The 21,303-nt window shown below is 60.0% G+C and overlaps 10 protein-coding genes across 10 annotated transcripts in view; 5 read left to right on the top strand and 5 right to left on the bottom strand.

The window, feature by feature from the left end:
* Positions 1-1,058, bottom strand: part of GGTG_00376 (tumor suppressor candidate 4) — a gene marked incomplete at its 5' end in the record, with an annotated part of 2,514 nt that extends 1,456 nt beyond the window's left edge. The window contains 2 exons of the mRNA XM_009218121.1: positions 64-949; positions 1,016-1,058. Coding sequence (XP_009216385.1) covers positions 64-949; positions 1,016-1,058 — 929 coding nt within the window. The remainder of the gene's footprint in view (positions 1-63; positions 950-1,015) is intronic.
* A 693-nt stretch (positions 1,059-1,751) lies between these two features.
* GGTG_00377 (hypothetical protein) lies at positions 1,752-2,191 on the bottom strand (the record flags this gene model as incomplete). The annotated part of the gene is made up of 2 exons (XM_009218122.1): positions 1,752-1,896; positions 2,097-2,191. The coding sequence occupies 2 exons, from the start codon at positions 2,189-2,191 to the stop codon at positions 1,752-1,754; spliced, it is 240 nt and encodes a 79-aa protein (XP_009216386.1).
* Positions 2,192-3,198: 1,007 nt separating this feature from the next.
* GGTG_00378 (hypothetical protein) lies at positions 3,199-4,890 on the top strand (the record flags this gene model as incomplete). Its single annotated transcript, XM_009218123.1, has 1 exon — positions 3,199-4,890. One exon carries the CDS (start codon positions 3,199-3,201, stop codon positions 4,888-4,890), a length of 1,692 nt encoding a protein of 563 aa, XP_009216387.1.
* Positions 4,891-5,879: 989 nt separating this feature from the next.
* GGTG_00379 (quinate dehydrogenase) lies at positions 5,880-7,393 on the bottom strand. The gene is made up of 2 exons (XM_009218124.1): positions 6,862-7,393; positions 5,880-6,780 (listed from the first exon to the last, which is right to left on the bottom strand). The coding sequence occupies exons 1-2, from the start codon at positions 7,109-7,111 to the stop codon at positions 6,050-6,052; spliced, it is 981 nt and encodes a 326-aa protein (XP_009216388.1). The 5' UTR covers positions 7,112-7,393; the 3' UTR covers positions 5,880-6,049.
* Positions 7,394-7,729: 336 nt separating this feature from the next.
* GGTG_00380 (hypothetical protein) lies at positions 7,730-9,541 on the top strand. Its single transcript, XM_009218125.1, has one exon. The coding sequence runs from the start codon at positions 7,935-7,937 to the stop codon at positions 9,162-9,164; it is 1,230 nt and encodes a 409-aa protein (XP_009216389.1). The 5' UTR covers positions 7,730-7,934; the 3' UTR covers positions 9,165-9,541.
* On the bottom strand, positions 9,169-9,930 carry GGTG_00381 (dehydroquinase class II). Its single transcript, XM_009218126.1, has one exon. It carries the CDS (start codon positions 9,794-9,796, stop codon positions 9,347-9,349), a length of 450 nt encoding a protein of 149 aa, XP_009216390.1. The 5' UTR covers positions 9,797-9,930; the 3' UTR covers positions 9,169-9,346.
* A 408-nt stretch (positions 9,931-10,338) lies between these two features.
* Positions 10,339-12,427, top strand: GGTG_00382 (hypothetical protein). Its single transcript, XM_009218127.1, has 4 exons — positions 10,339-10,942; positions 11,008-11,059; positions 11,269-11,780; positions 11,899-12,427. Exons 1-4 carry the CDS (start codon positions 10,756-10,758, stop codon positions 12,153-12,155), a joined length of 1,008 nt encoding a protein of 335 aa, XP_009216391.1. The 5' UTR covers positions 10,339-10,755; the 3' UTR covers positions 12,156-12,427.
* On the bottom strand, positions 12,339-14,792 carry GGTG_00383 (quinic acid utilization activator). The gene has a single exon (XM_009218128.1). The coding sequence runs from the start codon at positions 14,754-14,756 to the stop codon at positions 12,507-12,509; it is 2,250 nt and encodes a 749-aa protein (XP_009216392.1). The 5' UTR covers positions 14,757-14,792; the 3' UTR covers positions 12,339-12,506.
* A 611-nt stretch (positions 14,793-15,403) lies between these two features.
* Positions 15,404-18,145, top strand: GGTG_00384 (quinate repressor; the record flags this gene model as incomplete). The annotated part of the gene is made up of 2 exons (XM_009218129.1): positions 15,404-15,536; positions 15,642-18,145. 2 exons carry the CDS (start codon positions 15,404-15,406, stop codon positions 18,143-18,145), a joined length of 2,637 nt encoding a protein of 878 aa, XP_009216393.1.
* Positions 18,146-18,947: 802 nt separating this feature from the next.
* GGTG_00385 (quinate permease) lies at positions 18,948-20,891 on the top strand (the record flags this gene model as incomplete). The annotated part of the gene is made up of 5 exons (XM_009218130.1): positions 18,948-19,064; positions 19,136-20,108; positions 20,204-20,321; positions 20,392-20,556; positions 20,642-20,891. 5 exons carry the CDS (start codon positions 18,948-18,950, stop codon positions 20,889-20,891), a joined length of 1,623 nt encoding a protein of 540 aa, XP_009216394.1.
* Positions 20,892-21,303: the final 412 nt, after the last annotated feature.

The raw sequence follows: 21,303 nt of genomic DNA on the forward strand, positions 1-21,303 counted from the left end.
ACGCCCAGGGTGGCGATGCCGGCCTCGGCGGCGGCGGCCAGGCCCGAGGCTGCGGCGGACGACGACGAGCCGGGCGGGACGGCGGCCGAAGGGCCCGTGGCGGGCAGGACGCAGACGTAGGCGGCGCACTCGTCGACGACGCCGCCGGCGTTGGCGACGAAGTCGTGTATGGCCGGCCTGGGCGCGTAGCAGGACCCGAAGAGGAAGAGGTCGAGCAGCAGGACCGTGTCGTAGTAGAGCAGGTGGCGCAGCGCCACGCGCGTGAGCTCGAGCGAGACGTCGGCCAGGTAGGCGATGCGGCGCACGTCGTTGACGCCGTCGATGTGGGCGATGACCTTGCGCAGCGTCAGGTCCCACGTGTCGTCGACGGCGTCGGCGAGCCGCATCTTGGCCACCGGCACGTGCCACCCCCTGACCTCGGCGGGAGTGGGGTGGTGCGGGAAGAGCTTCATGTTGATGGTGTTTGCGTCGTCGACGGGTATCATACACTCGCCGTAGTTGTTGAGGTCCTCCTTGACGATCTCGAGCAGCGCCTCGATGGGGCGACGCGGACCCTCATCCCCGGCCGCCCCGACGGGAGAGGAGCCGCCCGGCCCGTCGAGCCCGCTCAGATACTCGTTCTGCTTCTCCATCTCGGCAAAGGTGATGGCCAGGCGGCGGACCACGCGCTCGTAAGGGAGCTGGTCGGCCACCGACAGGCCGGCCTCGACGACCAGGCCAAAGTTGAAGATGAACTCGTTGCGGTCATACTTTGAGTTCACGATGGAGACGGGGAAGCCCAGGACGCAGCACTTGCCCTCCGGGTCGTTGACCGTGATGTAGCGGTTAAAGAAGGCCTTGCGCGGGATGATGTACTCCTGCAGCACGTCAAAGTCGAACAGCGGGGGCTTGTGCACACCCTCGGCAGGCACGATGCATCCTGAGGGGCTCTGGGCTACGATCTTGGTGCCTGCAAAGGGAGATCAGCACCGTGTCTTGTGTGGTTTTTGTCCATGTGTTTCCATGATATACGTACCTTCCTGGGGAAGAAAGCGGGCGTAAAAGATTCCCTGTATCATGATGCTTTATGTGGTTCAGACCAGTACAGGGTAGTGAGGATGAGTGCTGTCCCACGGCGCAGTTCGTCCTACGACCTCACGATGTTTCATGCCATGAAGTCGCTAGCCTGGTTTTCATCTGGGCGATGCCCAATACATCAGCATAAAGAGTGGTGGAAGTTGGTTGCTCGCAATCACAATCGCGATGAATGAAATGCCTGTGTCGCGGCGACAGGGGTTGGAATCAGCTCGAAAACCAATGATTTCACGAACCAGGCCTAAACGGACCCACATTGTTTCGCCTTTTGTATCGCCCAAAAACCGCCCCTGAAGGCTCCCTGACGAGCCCTGTAGCGGTCTCCCTTTAGGCAACCGACAGCCTGAACGGAGAACTCAATTGGTGGGCACGATACTGTCCAGTTTTGGAAATCCGGGCTAGTCAATCTCCTGGAAGCTGTTGCTGTTGGAATACAACCTGATAACCACTGGCTTCATTATGGTCAATTGGCATGAAGGTATGACAATATACTACATGGTGCCCTCTGTCCATTGGTCTTGTGAGAACTGCCTTTTAAATACAGATCTTGCCTCGTCACAGCATAATTCATCCGTGTCGGTGGTACGCAGAGAAAAGAAGACCCTAACCCTGCCCCTGAGCAATATCCAACCCATCGTCTTCATCGCCCTTCGATCACGCTCTGGAACCAGCACCACCTAATTCCGCAACTTCAGCGCGGCTACGGCACAGTGGTCCCCGGCCCCGTCGACCACCCCAAACGTGTGCAGCACCGCCCTGTCGTCGAGGGCTTCCTTGAGCATCTTCGCCTGGGTCCCGCCAAAAGAAGCGCTCCTTGCCGGCCTGTGTTAGAGCATTGTGGGATGAGTCGTGTTACTGGCCATGGTTGGTGTTGGGCTTTTCTTTGGCGGTCTATGGGTATTTATCATGAAATACCTTCAGGTAGGTATAGCTATATGGCTTAGAGTGTGAGAGAATCCTCTGCCTGGGCGTAGTGCGATGTCTCTCCCTCAATCCCCCTTGTCTTGGCGATTTCGACATACATTATATGCCCGTCCTTACCTCTGCCACCCTCCTCTGCCCGAAGTGGTCTGCCCATTCTAGCGACCGCGAGGAGCGAGTAGCAGCAGGCTAGCATGTCTCGCAACGCTGGACGCAGGTCGACGCTTGAGCCGCATTCTGGTAGTGCCAACCACCACACAATCCGATTTCGAGGCTCAATCGTTGGTAGATGCGATGGTGAACAGAAGCGGGCTGCGTAGTCCGTGATTGAGGCAGAGCTCCGGCGTGACCGGCATTGGCTACCATTTACACCATTTGAGTAGATATAATGAGCATTACTTATTCTAACACCCGGAATCGTATATGAGCCGGGACAGAGTATCCCGTCCATGCTGCCCCTGATACTTGAGCGCCACTACACAGTGCCGAAGATTTGATGTTCTTGCTGATGATGTTGGTTTTGCGTGGCGCGATTAAGATACCCGGAAATAACAAAGAGGCGGCAGCTTAGAGCCGAGTCAGGGTGATGCCGAGCTTTATCCTTGAGTAGTGTTTTCTTTTCTTTTGTCCCGCTGTCGCCGTAATTCTTGGACATGGCTGTACCCCAGCCGGCCAGCACCTCTTCCCCAAGGTGTCATCCGAACATCAACCGAGTGGATGCCTGTCTCCTCTTCAGCTCCATATTCGGTCCTTTACAGATGGCCGGCCGCGCCTTACCCCACGGGGGCCCCTCACGATCCCGCTTCGCTAGCACCGTCATGTAGTACACCACATGGCGGGGAATCCGAAGATAGCCCGATCGATATCTAGCTTCTAGTCCGGGAACCGTTACCAGCGGAGCTCTGGACGCCATGCCGATGCATACCCCCTTGTGCCGTGACGCCAGCTGCGCTGCACGTTATTGCCCTCGCCACATCCCGGCCACAGAATTTCTTTCGGGGCCGGGGGCAGACTTGCCGCACTTATAGAGCCATGACTGTCCGAAAGTTGCTGTCTCGTCCCAAGTCCCAAGTGTCTGATCTATGGTGTCTATGTATCTCCCTTGGCTCTGTTTTCTCGTAAATTCTGAGGAAGCAGGCTCTTTGCCGACACCCTCCAGTTATTCTCACACATCGTCTGTTTTACTGCTGTGACAACCCCGAGATGCTTTTCCCGAGGGCTCTAGCTCTTCTGCCTGCCACTGCCTTGGTGCTGGTTGAGGCAGAATGCCACTCGAGGTGCGAGGCTTTTGGGGACACACTGTCGATTCCCAACGTCTCCTTTGTATCCAGTGCGCACTACACCAACGGCGGAAACATCACCCTTGATGGTGTAGTTCAAAGCTGTGCCTGGGGCGGTGGCGTCGGGGTCCGATGGACCGAGGCCACCGGCGACCTCTGCCGGGTCGTTGTCAACGTCACCACCTCCCCCACAAGCGAAGTCCTCGTCGAAGCTTGGCTCCCTGACACCTGGACAGGCCGGTTCCTGGCGACTGGCACCGGTGGACTGGGCGGCTGCGTCGACTATTACGCCTTGCAGAACGGCGTCAGCTCTGGTTTCGCCACGCTGGGGACCAATGCTGGCCACAATGGGTCAGCGGGCTTCGACTTTTTCTTGAACCAGCCCGAGACCATCAACGACTTTGGCCACCGCGCCATCCACGTCGAGGCCGAGGTTGGAAAGGAGCTGTTGGCGCAGTATTATGGCAGCGCGCCTCGCTACAGCTACTACGCGGGCTGCAGCACCGGCGGCCGCCAGGGGTTCATGAACGCCCTCATGTACCCGTCAGACTTTGACGGCGTCGTCACCGGCGCCGCCGCGGTCAGCTGGCTCAACATCGTCGCGTCCAAGGCCGTGCTCGCCCAGCGGCTCGGGTGGCCGGACCTGAGTGATGCGCGCTACGTCCCGCCGTCCTCTTGGCGCGCCATCGAGGCGGCCATGGTCAAGCACCTAGATCCTCTGGACGGGGTGACGGACGGGGTCATCGACAACCCGCACGCCCAATCCTTCAACTTCTCCCTTCTCCGCTGCGGGCCGGACAGCCTCCTCGACCAGAACACGTGCCTGACGGGCGCGCAAGCGGCCGCCGTCGCCCACGTGTACGAGCCCGTCGTCTCGCCCGCCTCGGGGCTCGAGGTCCTCCCCGGCTTCGACCTGGGCGCCAACACAAACGTCTTCTCGGCCAACCAGAGCCCGCGCCCCGGCGCGGCGGGGCTGGCGTACCGGGTGCTCGACGACTACTGGCGCGGCGCCGTCTACAACACCTCGGCCTGGGACTCGCGCGACTTTAACCTGACCCAGATGGACTTTGCCGCCCACGTGAACCCGGGCAGGATCAACTTTGGCGGCGGGCCCTACGAGGGCAGCCACGACCTGTCGGCGTACAAGGCGCGCGGCGGCAAGCTGCTGGCGTACCACGGGCGCATGGACGAGACGGTCACGAGCGCCATCGCCACGCGGACCTTTGACGGCGTCGCCGACGCCACGGGCTCTTCTGCAGAGGAGATGCTCGACTTCTACCGGCTGTTCGCCATCCCCGGCCACAGCCACTGCACGGGCGGCACGGGCGCCTGGGCCATGGGCCAGCCGACCGCGAAGCAGAGCTACTTGAGTTTTGCAGGCACGGGCAGGTTCGCCGACGCCGAGCACAGCATCTTGATGGCCATGGTGCGCTGGGTCGAGGACGGCGTGGCGCCCGCGTGGTTGGTAGGCACCAAGTTTGCGGGCAACGACTTGGTGAATGGGCAGGTGTTGGCGCAAAGGAAACACTGCCCTTGGCCAGCGCTTTCGAGATGGGACGGGATTGGGGACAGTAACAAAGCGGAAAGCTGGCGATGCGAGACGCCAGATCAGTGATTGGCTCTACCCCAGGCAACAAGCAGGCAGCAAGAAGGGTTGGCTTCACTGCAAAGTGGTTATCAACGCAGGACATAAACCATCCTGTTCGATCGTTTTACCTGCACATTTTATATTACGACCAAAGGAAAAGAAAGAAAAAAGAAGATTTAATCTCAAAAAAAGCTTACTGCCCAACCTCGAGGGTGGACAGGTACGAAAATTCCCACTTGGAAAATTTTCTTCGATCCCCAACCGGGGCTCGAACCCAGGACCCAAGCGGCTATTGCAGCGGAGTACAGGTAGGGTCCCGGTGTCGACTCGACCCATCCTCATAACCGCTACACCAACTTGGCGCCCTTTGGTATTCGATGCTGAGAGGAGCATGCCAAATGGTTATAAGCTTGAGGCCTCTCGATGCAGCTGGTTCCTTGACAGGCCGGCCTGATCTCTTCATGAGCAGTAGCCCGAGGCGATTTACATCGCTCACCAGCCTGAAGTATGCACGCAGCCGCTCACTGTTGGAGCTAGGCCCGTGCACCAGCCTGCTACCGACTTCTGCACCGATCCAGAAGGAGCGTTTTCCACCTACAGATAGCAACCATATAAAACAATCAAGCGCCTATCCTCTCACCTTTTGGTGGCCTTGCGAGCCGGCTTGAATACTCTACACTCGCCAGAATGATTGATAGATTTATTTGAATGCAACCACGCTATTACAGCTCTCCATAACAGCAACACGTCGTAAGGTCGTTTCTCGATCGGGTTCCTCCCCGCGTTATTCACGTTGCCCATGGAGATACCGGGCATCGAGAGAGGATGAACAGCATCGCGCGCCAAAATTAGCTCAGCGTGAGAGCAGAAATATAGTTGGTGCGCCTTTCTCATCAAGCTGAGGACCGATAAGGGATTTGCAGCGGCGCTTTGGAGACGACGAATCCTCAATTCAGAGCTGTGCCATGATGGTGCTCGTTTATGTCAATACTCCGCAGCGCAAGAAAACCAGCCCATAGGGTATTCACACTTTCCTTGGTCTGTGACGAGCATCAAGTGTGGAATTTATTATGTACAAGGGAATCATGATATGTACCGCTAGTAAAAGACATGGCCGCGTGATCTGGTATAGCCGCAATGAGACGAGATTAGGAGGGAAAACATGGCGAGAGAAATAAGATCCCATCTACCGCCTGGGAAGCCGAGAGGCGATGGCCTCCTGGGCGACCTTGACCGTCTCTGGCCGCAGCCTCTGGCCGGTCCAGTACCTGTCCTGCGCAATCCCCTGCCAGATCAGGGCCTCGGTGCCCAGGATGACCTGCCAGCCGGCCTCCTCGGCGATGGCGCCCAGCTCGGTGTAGGGGGTGGGGTTGTAGCACATCTCGAGCATGGCGCCCTTCTCGGGCCTGTCCAAGAATGTGCGGATCACGTCCCGGGCCCGCCTCTCCTCGGGCGTAGCGGGCGAGAAGTCCGGGACGCAGGCCACGATGGCGCCCGGGGCCGGCAGGGCGTGGGCCTCGTCGACGGTGCGGACGTGGCGCAGGCGGGCGCCGAAGCCGCGCTGGGCACACTCGCGCTGGACGGCGGCGACCTCGGCGTCGTCGCGGTTGACGACGTAGATCTCGGTCGCGCGCATCCAGCGGTTCAGGGCGTAGACGGCGGAGCGGGCGGCGCCGCCGCCGCCGACGACGAGGGCCGGGCGGCCGTGGAAGACGGCGTCCGGGTCCGCGACGTTCTGGTAGAAGGACTCGCGCACGCCGATGACGTCCGTGTTGGCGCCGCAGAGCAGGCGGCGGCCCGTGGCCGGGTCGGAGCGCAGGAAGAGGGTGTTGCAGGCGCCGACGTCGCGGCACTCCTCTGTGAGTTCGTCCAGGTGGGGGATGATGGCGACCTTGTGTGGCATCGTCACCGAGGCGCCTTTTTGGTGGGTTGACCGGGCCTTGGTTAGAAAAGCTCAGAGGCTTACCATGTATGAGAGAAGAGGGTGGCGCGGCTCACCATAGAAGCTTGGGGCTCGTACCAGCTTCAGGAACAGGTCCATATCTGTGGAGTCGAGACGGACCTGGCCCCAGTTCAGGCCCAGCTCGCGGTAGATGACATCGTGCAGGAAAGGCGAGAAGGACCGTGTCAACTTCTTGCCAAAGAGGTAGCCATGGCGCCCCAGACGGGCCGTCTCTCGCCTCAGGGCCTGGAGCTCAGGCCGGACCTCCGGCTGCGCGACGACCGTGGTGGTGACCGTGGTTGACATGGTTGGTTCTGGAGGGGGAGGGCTTGGGTGGAGAGGATGAGGGTCGTGATCGATTTGGCTGGTGCTGGTAGGGAGGGCGAAACGAAGACGGCTAGCAGCGCTTGGTTTTAGTCTCAGACTGCCCTGGCGTAAGGAAGGGACAACCCAGGCGAATTAATGATTTCTGCGGACCGGACCCGGTGCCCGTTTCCCCTCGTCCCAAAGACCCGCCCCTTGGGACCAGGACCGGTGTAAGGTAGTCCCCCTCTTTTTGGTGTGACACGATTTCCCCTTCTGGCCCCATCTCGTTTGCCCCTTGTGGACCCAAACGCGCCTTGGTCTGGGGTTTGGGCTAAGCAATGGCGATGCCGAGGGACCCCCACATGACGCCAAGCATTGCGGGGCGGAAGAAGACTTAGCCAGCGCCACGTTCCTCTTATCCGGTCCGCCTCTGAGATGAGATCAGCAAACTGCATATTTCCAGGAGTGGGTGTCAAACCACGCACACGCACGCGGCAGATGATATCAGTCTGATACGCAACCGTCCGAGTGTGTCTCCGTCCGACCTGCCTACCTGGCATCCGCGGACCAGTGCCGCTCTCCTGATCCAGCCGCTTATCTTCGGTTCTAGAGAGCCAGAGCCCAGCGTTGCCGAGGGGATATGGCTGGTGACCAAGATTGCTTGATGCTGGAGGTGAAGATATCTGAAGGCAGCCCTGCGTATCATGAAGCGTTGTAGGAATGATGGTCAGCCTCAGGGGGTAAACATGCATCCTATCAATGTACATAAAAACATAGGCAAACAGCTAGGAAGCGAGCCTCCAAGTCCTGTCCCTATATCGACATGTTCGGCTACCTGAATTCCCTTTGGCAGAGCAGCCCTTCGGCTAGTATCAGTAGAGATACTTCCCCCAAGGTCAAGAAAGCAGCCATCGATACCTCCCGCCGCTCCCCCCTGGCCACCAACACCATGGGCTGCCAGCTAGCAATAAGCACCATGTCCCTGGGCCGCTGCTTCGCCGGCCACACCCTGGAGCGGCGGCTCCAGCTGGCCAGCCAGCACGGGTACCGGGGCATAGAGCTCTGGCACGAGGACCTCCTCGACGTGGGCGACCGCCTCGCCGGCGGCAGCGACACGCCAGCCCGGCGCATCCGCGCCGCGTCCCTGGTGCGCGGCATGTGCGTCGCGCTCGGGCTCGAGGTCGTGTGCCTGCAGCCCTTCATGCACTACGAGGCGCTCGCCGACCGCGCCGCGCACGCGCGCCGGCTCGCCGAGCTGGCGCACTGGGTCGACCTCGCGCACGCGCTGGGGACGGACCTCGTCGCCGTCCCGTCGTCGTTCCTCCCCGAGGGCCAGGTCAGCGCCGACGCGGGCCTCGTCGCGGCCGACCTGCGCGCCGCCGCCGACCTCTGCGCCGCCGCCGACCCTCCCTTGCGCCTGACGTACGAGGCCCTCTCGTGGGGCACGCACGTCGACACGTGGGAGGCGTCGTGGGCCGCGGTGCAGGCGGCGGACCGGCCGAACCTGGGAATCTGCCTCGACACGTTCAACATAGGGGCCCGCATCTACGCCGACCCGGCCGACCCGTCCGGCCGCACGGCAGACTGCGACGCCGCCGTGGCCGAGTCCATGGCGCGCCTGGTGCGGGTGGTCGACGTCGCCAAGGTGTTTTACGTCCAGGTCGTCGACGGCGAGCGCCTGCCGGACGGACCCCTGGTCGAAGGCCACCGGTTCCACGTGGCAGGTCAGCTACCGCGCATGAGCTGGTCGCGCAACTGCAGACTCTTCTACCGCGAGGAGGACAGGGGCGCGTACCTCCCTGTCCGGGACATCGCGGCCGCCATATTCAACGGCCTCGGCTTCCGGGGCTGGGTCAGCCTGGAACTGTTCAACCGCCGCATGAACGACGCCGACCCCGAGGTGCCCCGAGAGCTGGCTAGGAGAGGGGTCGAGTCGTGGGACCGGCTTTGCGCCGACATGAGCACGGGGGACGGCGAGTGGGAGTCTGCTGCGGCTGGTGGTCAGGCCGACGATACTTCTGCCGGTGCACATCAACAATACAGCCGGTTATGAGTGTCTGTTGTTTTATCTCGTCGATGATCAAATGCTTCTTCGCGCGGATTTTGTTTTGTAGTATATCTATACCATCTTTTTACACCTCCAGCTACAAGCGTCTCCCTTCCATCCATCCCCTATCAGCCTTCTTCCCCCCATATAATCGTTCCAGCCAAGCGTCCTAATCCCACTTCTCAAACCTACGACCGCTCCTTCATGTGCTTCACCACAAACTCGATGGCCGCCTCGTACCCGTAGACGCCCAGCCCGCAGATGACGGCCTCGGCCTTGTCGCTGAGGTGGCTGTGCCTGCGGAAGGGCTCGCGCGCGTGCACGTTTGAGATGTGCACCTCGACGAAGGGGATGCCCACGCCCAGGATGGCGTCCCGGATGGCCACGCTCGTGTGCGTGTAGGCGGCCGGGTTGATGACGATGGCCGCCACCCCTTGGGTCCGCGCCTCCTGGATCCGGTCGACGATGGCGCCCTCGTGGTTGGACTGGAAGGCCTCTAGCGAGGCCCCGAGCGACTGCGCCTTGTCCCGGGCCAGCGTCACCACGTCGTCCAGCGTCGTGGTGCCGTAGAGCTGCGGCTCCCGCGTCCCCAGCAGGTTGAGGTTGGGGCCGTTGATGAGGAGGATTTTCTTGGACATTTTTGGCGGTTTTCTTGTTTGATCTTGTCGACCTTCTGCCGTGTTTGAGACACCAGACGGTTATGCTATTTCAAAGTCTTGACTAGCCAAGAATCCACCTCAAGGAGAGCGGGGTCTCAACATCTCAATGTCCTACACCTTCACCCCACTGGCCGGAGTGACTAAGTCCGCCGTCTATCTCGCGCTGACGAGGGGGTGCCCACTCAGCGAGCCACTTGGGGTCTCGTTGAACCATCCTCACTTTCTCATCTCATGTTGGCCTTGGTCGACCTATACCGACACGCCGTAACAGGTACCAGCAGCAGTATTTAGCATCAAAGTTCCCAATCCGATGCCCACTTTCCCTTTCTCAAGGTCTCTATAGAAGCAATAATGGGCTGGGGAGCACCGCAGAATATTGCCGTGGTTTACCCTCGTACGATACGAACGGGAGCACTTACTAGGAGCAGCCCCGCCGGACCTCGTCCTGATCGATTGCCGCACCCCTCCTTGCCATCCCCTCCATCGCTTCCGCTCTGCCCCCGATGTGGGCCGGGGGGTGCGTTCAGCATCGTGACTTGGATGAAACCCACAAAATTCGGCAAGTGATGGATACGCCCTCCAGCGGTTAAACACTCAACCCCCAGCCTACCCGCTTTCGGCTTTCTGCGGTCTATTCCCGAGATGCGGAACTGCAACCTCTTCTTCACCAACTGACACATTGTGTGCGGCTCGGTTCCATTGATCATGAGTGAGAGGGTTTTCTTGAAGCCGCGACAGCCGCGACGGCTCATCCTTCATCCTGCCATCGCCTACGACCTCGTTGACCCAACCTAAACTCTAGAAAGCTGCGTTCACCTCGGCACCCTCGGCATATCCAGCAGTCAGGACTCCTAGCGAGTGATCACAAGCCCCTGAAGGTTACGCGGAAACTCCACAGGACCACCGGGGAAAGTTTACCCCAATAACGACGAAGCAGGATGGCGGCCCAGGGCACGCCGCAAGAGGACCTCGGCGAGATCTACAAGTTCGCCATACAGATAGCCAAGGACGCCGGCAATATACTGATGGCCGGCGTGGAGAAGCGGTGCTCGGACGAGGGGGCCGCCAGCGAGGAGCAGGTCGAGAAGGACTCGTCCGTCGACATCGTCACCAAGACAGACCAGGGTTCGTGCCTACCCAGCCACCATCGGGGACCTCGGGGCGTGATCTGACGCCAAGGGGCACGGCAGAGGTCGAAGCGTCCATCTATGCAGCCATCAGAGCGAAATATCCCAACCACAAGTATGTACGAGGAGGGGGTGCCCCGCCCGCCAATGCTCCCCTTCCTCCTTCTCCTCTTTCTCCTCCCCCACCGGCACTTCCTGCTTCCCCCGGGAAAGCACCTCGGGAGAGCAGAGTCCCGGGGGAAGGGAAGGGGGTGTATATGTTTTCCCGGACAGTGAGCATTGGCAAGAAGCGTTGCGGCTAACAGATGCCGAACCCCCGGGCAGATTCGTGGGCGAGGAGTCGTACTCTGCGGGGGCGACGCGGGACTACCTCATTGACGACGCGCCCACGTGGTGCGTGGACCCGCTCGACGGGACCGTCAACTACACGCATCTGTTCCCCATGTTCTGCGTCTCGGTCGGTTTCGTCGTCGGCCGCGAGGCCGTCGTCGGCGTCGTCTACGCCCCCTTCCTCGGCCAGCTCTTCTCGGCGTGCCGCGGGAGGGGGGCGTGGCTCAACGAGACGCAACGCCTCCCGCTGGTCCGGAGCCCGCAGGTGCCCGCCATGCCTCCTCAGGCGCCCAAGGGCTGCGTCTTCTCGTGCGAGTGGGGCAAGGACCGCAGGGACGGGCCAGAGGGGAACCTGCGCCGCAAGGTCGAGAGCTTCGTCAATATGGCCGCCGAGGTCGGCGGCCGCGACGGGCTGGGCGGCATGGTGCATGGCGTGAGGTGTCTGGGCAGCGCCGCGCTCGATCTGGCATACACCGCCATGGGATCGTTTGACATATGGTGGGAAGGTCGGTGGCACTTGGATCCGCTTCTCCTGTTCTTACCCCTTACCCACTCTTTCTGTCCTCGTTCGCTTCTCCGACTCGTGGATTCCAAGCAAGCTGACGGGAAATTGTCCCCTGAAAGGCGGCTGCTGGGAGTGGGACGTTGCGGCAGGCATCGCCATCCTCCAGGAGGCCGGTGGTCTTGTCACTACGGCCAACCCGCCGCAAGGCTTTGAGACCGCATCCATCCCAGAAGTCAGTCTGGGAAGCCGCCTTTACCTTGCAATCAGACCTGCTGGCCCTTCCCCCACAGAGACAGGGCGACAGTCTCAAGAGAGAGTTGTCCGCGAGGTCTGGAAGCGCGTAAAAAGCCTCAACTACACCCGACCTGGCATCTAAATGAAGATGGCTTTTGGGTGGTGAGGCATAAAGACGTGAGGAGATCCAACGCTGACCCTCCTGCATGTCTCGGGAATCTAGCAGATGCAAATAGTAGTCGAGAGAAATGATTTCATATACAATAAGCAAGCAACACAAATATTCACCCAATCACTAAACGTCATAGGCCTCAAAGGCAAAAAGTTGAGAAGTGAAGAGCATATGAATAGATGGAAGAGGGGACGAACCACGCCTGTATGCTTCATAGTCGGATCATAGTCAGCTGCAGTTTTACACTGCAGATCTGTGGTTAATCGTCTGTGCGCGCTTGACAAATAATAGCGTATATACACCATGAACACGGCGAAACCGTCAAACGCCCCCAAAGTTTCCTCGCAGCAAGTCTGTGAGGTCTGCGCCCGGGGCAAACCCAAGATTGGCCATAAATTGGGTGTCGGCGTCGACGCGGTCCGTGCAATCGATTGATGACGCCAAGTCGTCAAGAAGAGTATCGTAGTTGTAGGCCGACACAACGCCGCCGCCGCAAGCGCTGTTCTGCATGGATGATATTGACGGCATCAATGAGGCGCCGACACCATATATACCGACGGGCTGGACGGGCCCGTCCGGGCGGGAAAATACGGGCTGGTAGACTGGGGCGTAGTACTGAGGTTGTTGTGTAGGGCCGTCCAACTTGGGCGTATGCGGCGGGGGCCCACGAGAGGGAATCACCTGTCGGTTCTTGCTTGGGTCTGCGCTTCTCTCGGGGAGGATAGCGGTAGAATGGGCAGGTAGCGGGTTGCCCCGGCGCCACGTGTTCAGTAATGTGCTCTCCAGCGATGCCAGACGAGCCACATCCTGTTCCGTCAGGGATGAAGCCAATGACCCTACGCAGCATCTGCGCATAACTATCAGGCAGGTGGAGAAGAGCGGAGTGGCCATGGTCATGCCGTGCTGCGCCGCGTACGTTTCGACGTGTGACATGGCCTCCCGGAGGGCTGACGGGGGAGTTTGTGCCATCAAAGAAATACCATGGCGCTTAGCCTGGACTACCAGGTACAGAAGCCGAAGCAAGTATGGCGAGGGGATCTGGCTGGGGGGCTGCGTCCCGGCCAACACGAAGCTTCGGTGTTGATATGCCGAATCAACTGCGATCTGGGTCGGGGCCGCGGTGTTTGGTGATGCAGATGTGGACAAGGCTCGGCACAGATCACACATCAGGCGGAAAGAGCTGAGTGCTTGTGCCGGCAAAGGGATCCCGCGAGCCTGTGGCTCCGCGCCGGGCCCGATGCCCCGGCACGGCTGCCATGGCTGCCACTCATCTATATCGTCCATAGGCGGCGAGAGCCTCGCCAGGGTGTCGCTCCTCAAGTGCTGGGGCCACCCCGTCCTCGCAGAGACAATAGTATCAAGTATGAAGCACCCCATAAATGCCCGGCGGTGCTTCTCGGGCAAAGCTGCATGTGTTTCTACCTGGCCGAGGCCGAGGCTGAGGGCAATGCGAACAGCATTTCCAATGAGCATCCATGCCGTGACAACATTATCGCTCCCCAGGTTGACTAGCGATAGCAGAAGAAGAGCGTTGATGTGAGAAGTTTGAAACGGGCCGTTGTCCGAGGGCATCAGCCGGCGCGCCGTACAGTACGCCTCGGCTGGGTCGATGGCGGGCTCCGCCGTCGCCGGGGCTTGGCAAGCAGCAAAAGCCAGGATGGCCCACAGCTCGGCATGCGTCGGCGCGCTTGGGTGAGTCGGCGCAAGGTCGAGGCCAGCCCCTGGATAGCCGTATGTCACCTTGAGGATATCCTGCTTCTCCACGATGGGGAACCAGCAGTGCGTATACGAAAAGTACAAGTCCAACAGCCGCCAATGGTTCGGAGGCAGCCGGAACCGGGCATGATTGGTGGGCAGTATTCGCGGGATGGGAGAATCGCTCTCGTGTGAGGCGGGCGCTGGGCGCGATGCAGCAACTGCCACCTTCCCGATATCGCCTCGGCGTGGCTCGGCATCGGCTTCATTCTCACTAGCGGACGCGTCGTCCTCACGGCTCCCGATTGTCGCGGGATCTCGTCGGGTAGGTTCGCCGCCCGAAAGGATCCGGTCCAGCTCGAGACAGGCCGAGCTCTTGAGCCAGCGCTGATGAAGGCGACTCCCCGGCCCAGGGGCGTCAGCGATAAGGAGTGCCTTGGCCTGGCCGCCCTCGTGGGCGAGCAGTTTGTTCAGGGCATCCTCGCAGCCGGGGTTCTTGTCAAACAGCCAGCCCAAGGCTACCTCGAGGGCGCGGATGTAGCCTGTCTGGACTCCGCGCTTCTTGGGCGAGGTCCGGTACGTGCACTTCCTGTTCTGGCTGACGCAGGGGAAGCAGAGAGGCTGGATGCCGTCGCACTTCTCGCGGGCAGCGCGGCACTGGTCGCAGGCACGGCTGACTCTTTGGCGCTTCGCGGGCGCGGCGGCGGCGGCAGGGGCGGCGGTGCTTGTCGCAGTGCTGTCGTCCGAGGTTGCAGCCTGCTTCCGCTTCGACAGCATCCTGCTGGGAGCATCTCTGGCGCCCTCGCTCTTTACGGGGCTAGCCGTGGATCGGCCTCGTTCATAGTCGTTGTGGTCGGGCGGAATGATCTGGCTCATTTGACTTGGCTCCTGCTGGCTCGGCCGCCGGCTGTGCTTGAATCCGGGGTTGGGAATGCGGGGACTTCCGTCAGCCGCAGGTTGTGGGAAAACACTCTCCCAGCAGGCAGCGGGTGGGTCCACTCCTGGTTAATTGGAACACCTCACGTTGGGTTGGTTGAAGCTGCGCTGCCAGCTCATACATTCGACAAACAATGCAAACAGGCACGGGACAGGCAGTGGAAGCCATAGGAAATCCTGGGAGTCAAAGGATACATAAAACCAAGGCCAAATATATATATATAAAGGAGGACATTAAAACGTTTAGCCAAGAGACAGAAAAAAAAAAAAAAAATCGGGATTGAAATGGACTGGGGTTTCAATTAGCCTCAGCTTGCCGAACTGTGCGGGCTTTCAGGGACCGAGGCCCGCTGCTCCAGCGTGCTGTTCACCGAGGTGATAGGTGATTCGCAAGTTGGAGCTTCATCGTTGCACGAGTCGACCTGTGGCCTTTTTCCACACCCCCCGATCTCGCGCCCGCCACTTTTTTTCCCCCTCTATGCCGAAACCACCTTGGATCACGCTCGCCACGCATCTGTCTATTAGGACGTGCTGTGCGTGGCCATGTGCGCGTTTATGACCTGATACCTGGGAAAGTAACGCAAGACATGGCGCTAGACGGCGCGTTTGGCATCAAGCGGGAGTTTGCTGCCATGGAGAGGGGCGCAGACAGGGAGCCGCGCGCGCGGACCGTCGAGATCGCAGACGACAGCCCGGCAAAGAGGAGGAGCGTAAGCCACGGTATGCCACCCCAAGCGCCGGGCCTCGGCTCTAGTTCGCCGTTCGCGCTCTGGACGGCAACCTTGGCGGCGTTTCTAGCTGACATGGACCCCACGCCCCGTCTAGCCCCCGCCGACCATACCGCCGGAACAGAAGACCGCCTCTACCGCGCGGCGGCTCCGAGTGCGCGGATATTCCATCCCGATGCTTCAATCGTACTACTAGGAATACGCGGCGCCGGCAAGTCCACACTTGCTATCATCGCCTCCACCGCTCTCAAGAGAGTCATGGTGGACGCAGAAAACACATTCCACGATGCCACCAGCCGATCAAGCGTCGCATACAGGAAGGAACATGGCAGCAGTGAATACCAGCGGCGGCAGGCAGAAATCCTCGACGGAATACTAGCCCAACACGGCAACGGCGCCGTCATCACCTGCTCCTGGCTGGACAGGCAGGTCCAGGCCACTTTTCAGGCCCTGGCCGTCACCCACCCAGTCGTCTATGTCCAGCGCGATGCTGCCGCCGTCCGGAACCACTTCCACTTGTCGGAGCCCTCCAAGCTGCGCGACCTGCTGGACATTAGCGGCACCGTCTTCCGACGGTGCAGTAACCTCGACTTCTTCAACCTGTCCGAGGCCCGCGTGTCTTGTGGTAGCAGTCCAGGAACCCCATCAGGCACAAGATCCCCAGCTCCCTATATGACCCTTAAGAGGGCGGAGCGCTGTTTTATCAAGTTTTTGTTTCTTGTCATGCCGGAAGGATCAGTCCCACTGGTCGAGTCCGCCCTGCCGTTGGCCCAGGTTCCGGTCGAGCAACGCATGTTCACCTTCGCCGTCACCGTACTCTTGTCGCAGCTTGACCCGGAAGATTTCGACGTGAAGCTCATCGAAACGGGTGCCGACGCTCTAGAGGTTGTGGTGGACAACTTGGACGCCTCAGCTACCTGGCTATCTCCTGGAAGCGTGCGCAAGATCAGCCAGGCTGTTGCCAGCCTCAGGCGCATCACAGCAATACCGATCCTGTACCACGTCCCGTTCGTTACCAGAGGCGGAAATTCCCAGGCGGGAAACCCCTGGCTTCATCTTGACGCAGTCGAGATGGGTTTCAGGCTCGGTGCCGAGTACGTGACGACTGACCTACGGCTGGACGATCAGCAGCTGCAAGGCCTGATAGGGCACAAGGGCCGTTCCAGGATAATTGGCCATGTTCACTGGGAGGGCGATGACCCTCCGTCCTGGAGGGACCCTTCCTGGCTTGAATTCTACAAGCGAGCACAGCGGATTTGCTGCGACGTGGTGAGGTTCACACGCCGAGCCATCACGGCAACTGACAACTTCGAAATCGACCAGTTGCGAGGGGCTATAGCAGCCCTGGGCCAGCCAGTTCTGCCGTTAATAGCATACAATACCGGGCACCTCGGCCGACACTCGGCCTGTTTCAACCAAATACTCACCTCAGTCCTCCCGGGCGGACCGCTCCGGCCACACGACCACCAACCGCAAGTCTCATCCTCAACTGCCACGCCATCACTCACAGCCCTGCAGATCACAACGGCCTTGTACTCGTCATACGTCTACGACGAGATGAAGCTCTACGTCTTGGGCGCAAATGTGGACTGGAGCATGTCTCCCGCCATGCACAACGCAGGACTCCAAGCATTAGGCATACCGCACAAGTACCGCCCATTTTCGGCCCAGACTGCGTCCGGGTTGCGGGACCTAATCACCGACCCCTATTTTGCCGGTGCCTCTGTCGGGCTGCCGTTCAAGGTGGAAATAATTAGTCTGACGGACTCGATGAGTCGACACGCGCGGGCCATCGGAGCTGCAAACACACTTATACCGGTGCGCCACCTGAATGCTGACGGCAGCGTGCCCGAAGATGCCGCCATGTTCAACCATCGCAACCGGCCCGGGCCTGTGAAGGCTCTCTACGGGGAAAACACGGACTGGATCGGCGTGCTGGCATGCATTCGGCGCGGCTTGTCGCCGGCAAACGCAGTCCGGCCACACACGAGTGCGCTTGTTATCGGGGCCGGAGGCATGGCCAGGGCGGCCGTCTACGCCATGATGCAGATTGGCGTCAAGAACATTGCCATCCTGAATCGAACGCGCAAGAACGCAGAGCACCTGATCCAGCACTTCACCAAGTTGATATCCCGAGGCGGCCTGTCTCTTTTGTGCGGGACCGATGCGACCGACACCCAGTTCCACATCATCGAGTCGCGCGACGTGCCGTGGCCGGACGAGATGCGCTACCCGACCATTTTCGTCTCGTGCATCCCGACCCATGTGCTCGGTGACAGTCCGGCGCCCGACTTTACGATCCCGCCGCGGTGGCTGAATAGCCCCACGGGCGGCGTGGTCGTGGAGCTGGCGTACAAGTCGCTCAAAACACCGCTGCTGGAGCAGATACGGGCGGAGGCGCCGAGGGGCTGGGTTGCTATGGACGGCCTAGACCTGCTACCAGAGCAGGGCTTTGCGCAGTTCGAGCTCTTTACAGGACGCAGGGCGCCGCGCCGGCTCATGAGGAGCGAGTTACTACGCGCATACCCCAACGAGGAGGACGGCTCGAACCTGGCCCAGTCAAACTCTCGCCTCGAGGCCATTGGCGAGCAGGAACCCTAGTCGGCCCGGCCCACATGCCTGCGCCTGCTCCCACCATACCTATACCTACCTAGTAGGTACCTACTATGTATGCACCTAGGCAAAGCCCGTACTTATCGGAGCCGGAAATGCAACCTATTGGCATTCTGCCTTAGCCCTATCACCCTGCCACCCTGCCACCTTACCTAGCATGCTGGACCTGTACTTTCCCCATGCCTCCACCGGCTTCCACTCGAAAGAGACGCTGTGCCGCATCGATCAGCCAGCCATATATGACTGTCCCACGGCCACGCCGCGCAAACCCCGCCATGGCAGCATCCATGCCCAAAACTTTGGGGCCGGAACGCGGGGATGCTTGGCCTGGATAAAGACTGTTCCCTCGGTGAAAGGGGACCATTCCCCACGCGCCCCACTCACAGCCTTTCCCCTGACTTGACGCTTGACTCGAGAAATCCGGGGTACTGCAGGATTGCATGAGCTATCACCCAATCTGGTACCTCGCAAATGACGGGAAATCTCTGCCAATGTTGATGCGCCTCTACGGCGCGCGCCGGCGTCGCTTTTCATGTGCTCCTACGCCTCCACCCCGGACTGAGCCTTCTTACTGGAGCTGCGGCAGCTTAGGACCAAGCTTGAGCTACGGCTTGTTGGTCGCTTCAGCTGCCTGCCATCAGAGTGCCTACTTAGACCTTGGGTCCCCCGGGCCCCTTTTCTCATGGTCTCTCCTTTCCGCCACCCCTCCCGACCTGTCCGATACCATCTACCACCCTCCTCACCCAGTGCCTGACTGCGACAGCCGCTCTGGGACAGTCCGCCTTGCATCATGGGTCTCTTAACCCTCAAGGAAGACCGGCCGACGCCGAAGGCCGTCTATAACTGGCGCGTCTACATGTGCGCCGCCGTCGCGTCCTTTGCCGCGTGTATGATTGGATATGACTCTGTCAGTAGCAACTCTCTTTCGGCGACGTCGGTCTCACCTACCAGGTCAAGGTGCTGACCCCTCCCACATAGGCATTCATTGGCGGCACCCTCGCCCTCCCGTCGTTCCAGCGCGAATTCGATTTTGCGCAGTACAAGGCCGAAGACCTGGCGCTCGTCCAGGCAAACATCGTCTCCGTCTACCAAGCCGGCGCCTTCTTCGGCAGTATCATGGCTTTCGTCACCAACTTCTACCTCGGCCGCCGCAAATCCCTCCTCATCTTCGTCGCCGTCTTTGCTCTCGGTGCAGGCATGATGCTAGGCGCCAACAAGCAGCGCGGCCTCGGCCTCATCATCGGCGGCCGTGTCCTTGCCGGCATCGGCGTGGGCGCCTCGTCCAACGTCGTGCCGATATACATCTCCGAGATCTCGCCCCCCGCCGTCCGCGGCCGCCTCGTGGGCTTGTACGAGCTGGGCTGGCAGGTTGGCGGGCTCGTCGGCTTCTGGATCAACTACGGCGTCAACACGACCATGGCGCCATCTCACACGCAGTGGCTCATCCCCTTCGCCGTTCAGCTCATCCCCTCGGGCATGCTGTTCTTTGGCGCCCTCTGGGTGAAGGAGTCCCCCCGCTGGCTTTTCTCGCGCGGCCGCCGGGAGGAGGCCCTGAAGAACCTCGTCTGGATCCGGAACCTCGAGGCCGACGACATCTACATGGTCGAGGAGATTGGCTACATTGACGCGGACCTCGACCGCTACGCCAAGGAGGTCGGTCAAGGCTTCTGGAAGCCGTTCGGCGCGCTGACGGACCGCAAGATCCAGTGGCGCTTCTTCCTCGGTGCCTTCATGTTCCTGTGGCAGAACGGGTCAGGCATCAACGCTATCAACTACTACAGCCCCACCGTTTTCGCCAGCATCGGCATCCGCGGCACCAACGCCTCGCTGCTCACGACGGGCATTTTCGGCGTGGTCAAGACGGCCCTGACCGTCGTCTGGCTCCTTTGGCTCATTGACCAGTTTGGGCGCCGTGCCATGTTGCTCGTCGGGGCTATTGGTGGGGGTCTTTGTACGTCTTCCGTCTTGCCACGTCCCGCCAAGCTGGCTAGACATCTTGCGTCTGATCAGGATTGATAAGCTAACCCAGAACAACTGTGCATCTAGGCATGTTCTACATCGGTGGATATATCTCCCTTGCAGGGGTTTCGAGCAGCAGCAGCGAGAACGCCCCACTTTCACCGGCCGGAATTTCTGCTATTTTCATGTTCTACCTTTGGACTGCGTCAGTCTAACCCCATCCTCAACATACAACCCAGGCCTCTCATGCGGCATTGACTGACTGGATTACGTAGCTTCTACACGCCTTCCTGGAACGGCACACCTTGGGTGCTGAACAGCGAGATGTACGATGTCAACACGAGGGCTCTCGGCCAAGCCTGGGCGGCGTGCAACAACTGGTTCTGGAACTTCATCATCAGCAGGTTCACGCCGCAGATGTTCCTCAAGATGGGCTTCGGGTTAGTACTGGCGCAGACAGGCACCATGGTCCCTATTTCCTATCCTTGTCTGCTTACGACGTCCGATGCTAACGATTTATGACAGCGTATACATCTTCTTTGGAAGTCTCATGATGATCTCGGCCGTCTTCGTCTGGTTCCTGGTCCCTGAAACCAAGTCGATTCCGCTTGAGAAGATGGACCGACTGTTTGAGATCAAGCCCGTCTGGAAGGCCAACAAGACCATCATGGAGGAGCTCCAGCTGGAGGACGAGCAGTTCCGCAACAACGCTACAGGGTCGGGCGTCTCACCGGAGAAGCCGAGCAAAGAGCGTAAAGAGGCGGCTGAGGTGTAAGAATGGAGATGCTCCTCAACATCACACATGGCAGACTCGTCAAATTTATGAATAAAGTAATATCAACGATAGCTCGGAATTAGGATAACTATAAATGATAAAACGAAGATGGGAGGGGTCACCTGTGGTTTGGACATGCCTTGTGACGTTGAGAATTGGCCAAAACTAGTATCTGAATGAGTCCGGCGAGGTCACCTTGCTCCACGCGCATGTCGATGTCACGCCATATTCAATTGTTGCCACGCAGCTTCGCGTTATCCTGTCGCTCAGCCCGGAAAGGGATCGTGCACGGTTTTTGAGCTCGCTTCAGGGGCACCGTGGAAGTCAACAGGGGTAACCGGCTCTGCCACATGGTTGTGTTACGCACGGACTGGATACCGTGTGGGGCCAATTGAATTCTGGCCACGAATGT

This window comes from Gaeumannomyces tritici (genome assembly GCF_000145635.1).
Source record: "Gaeumannomyces tritici R3-111a-1 unplaced genomic scaffold supercont2.1, whole genome shotgun sequence".
Lineage (NCBI taxonomy): Eukaryota > Fungi > Ascomycota > Sordariomycetes > Magnaporthales > Magnaporthaceae > Gaeumannomyces > Gaeumannomyces tritici.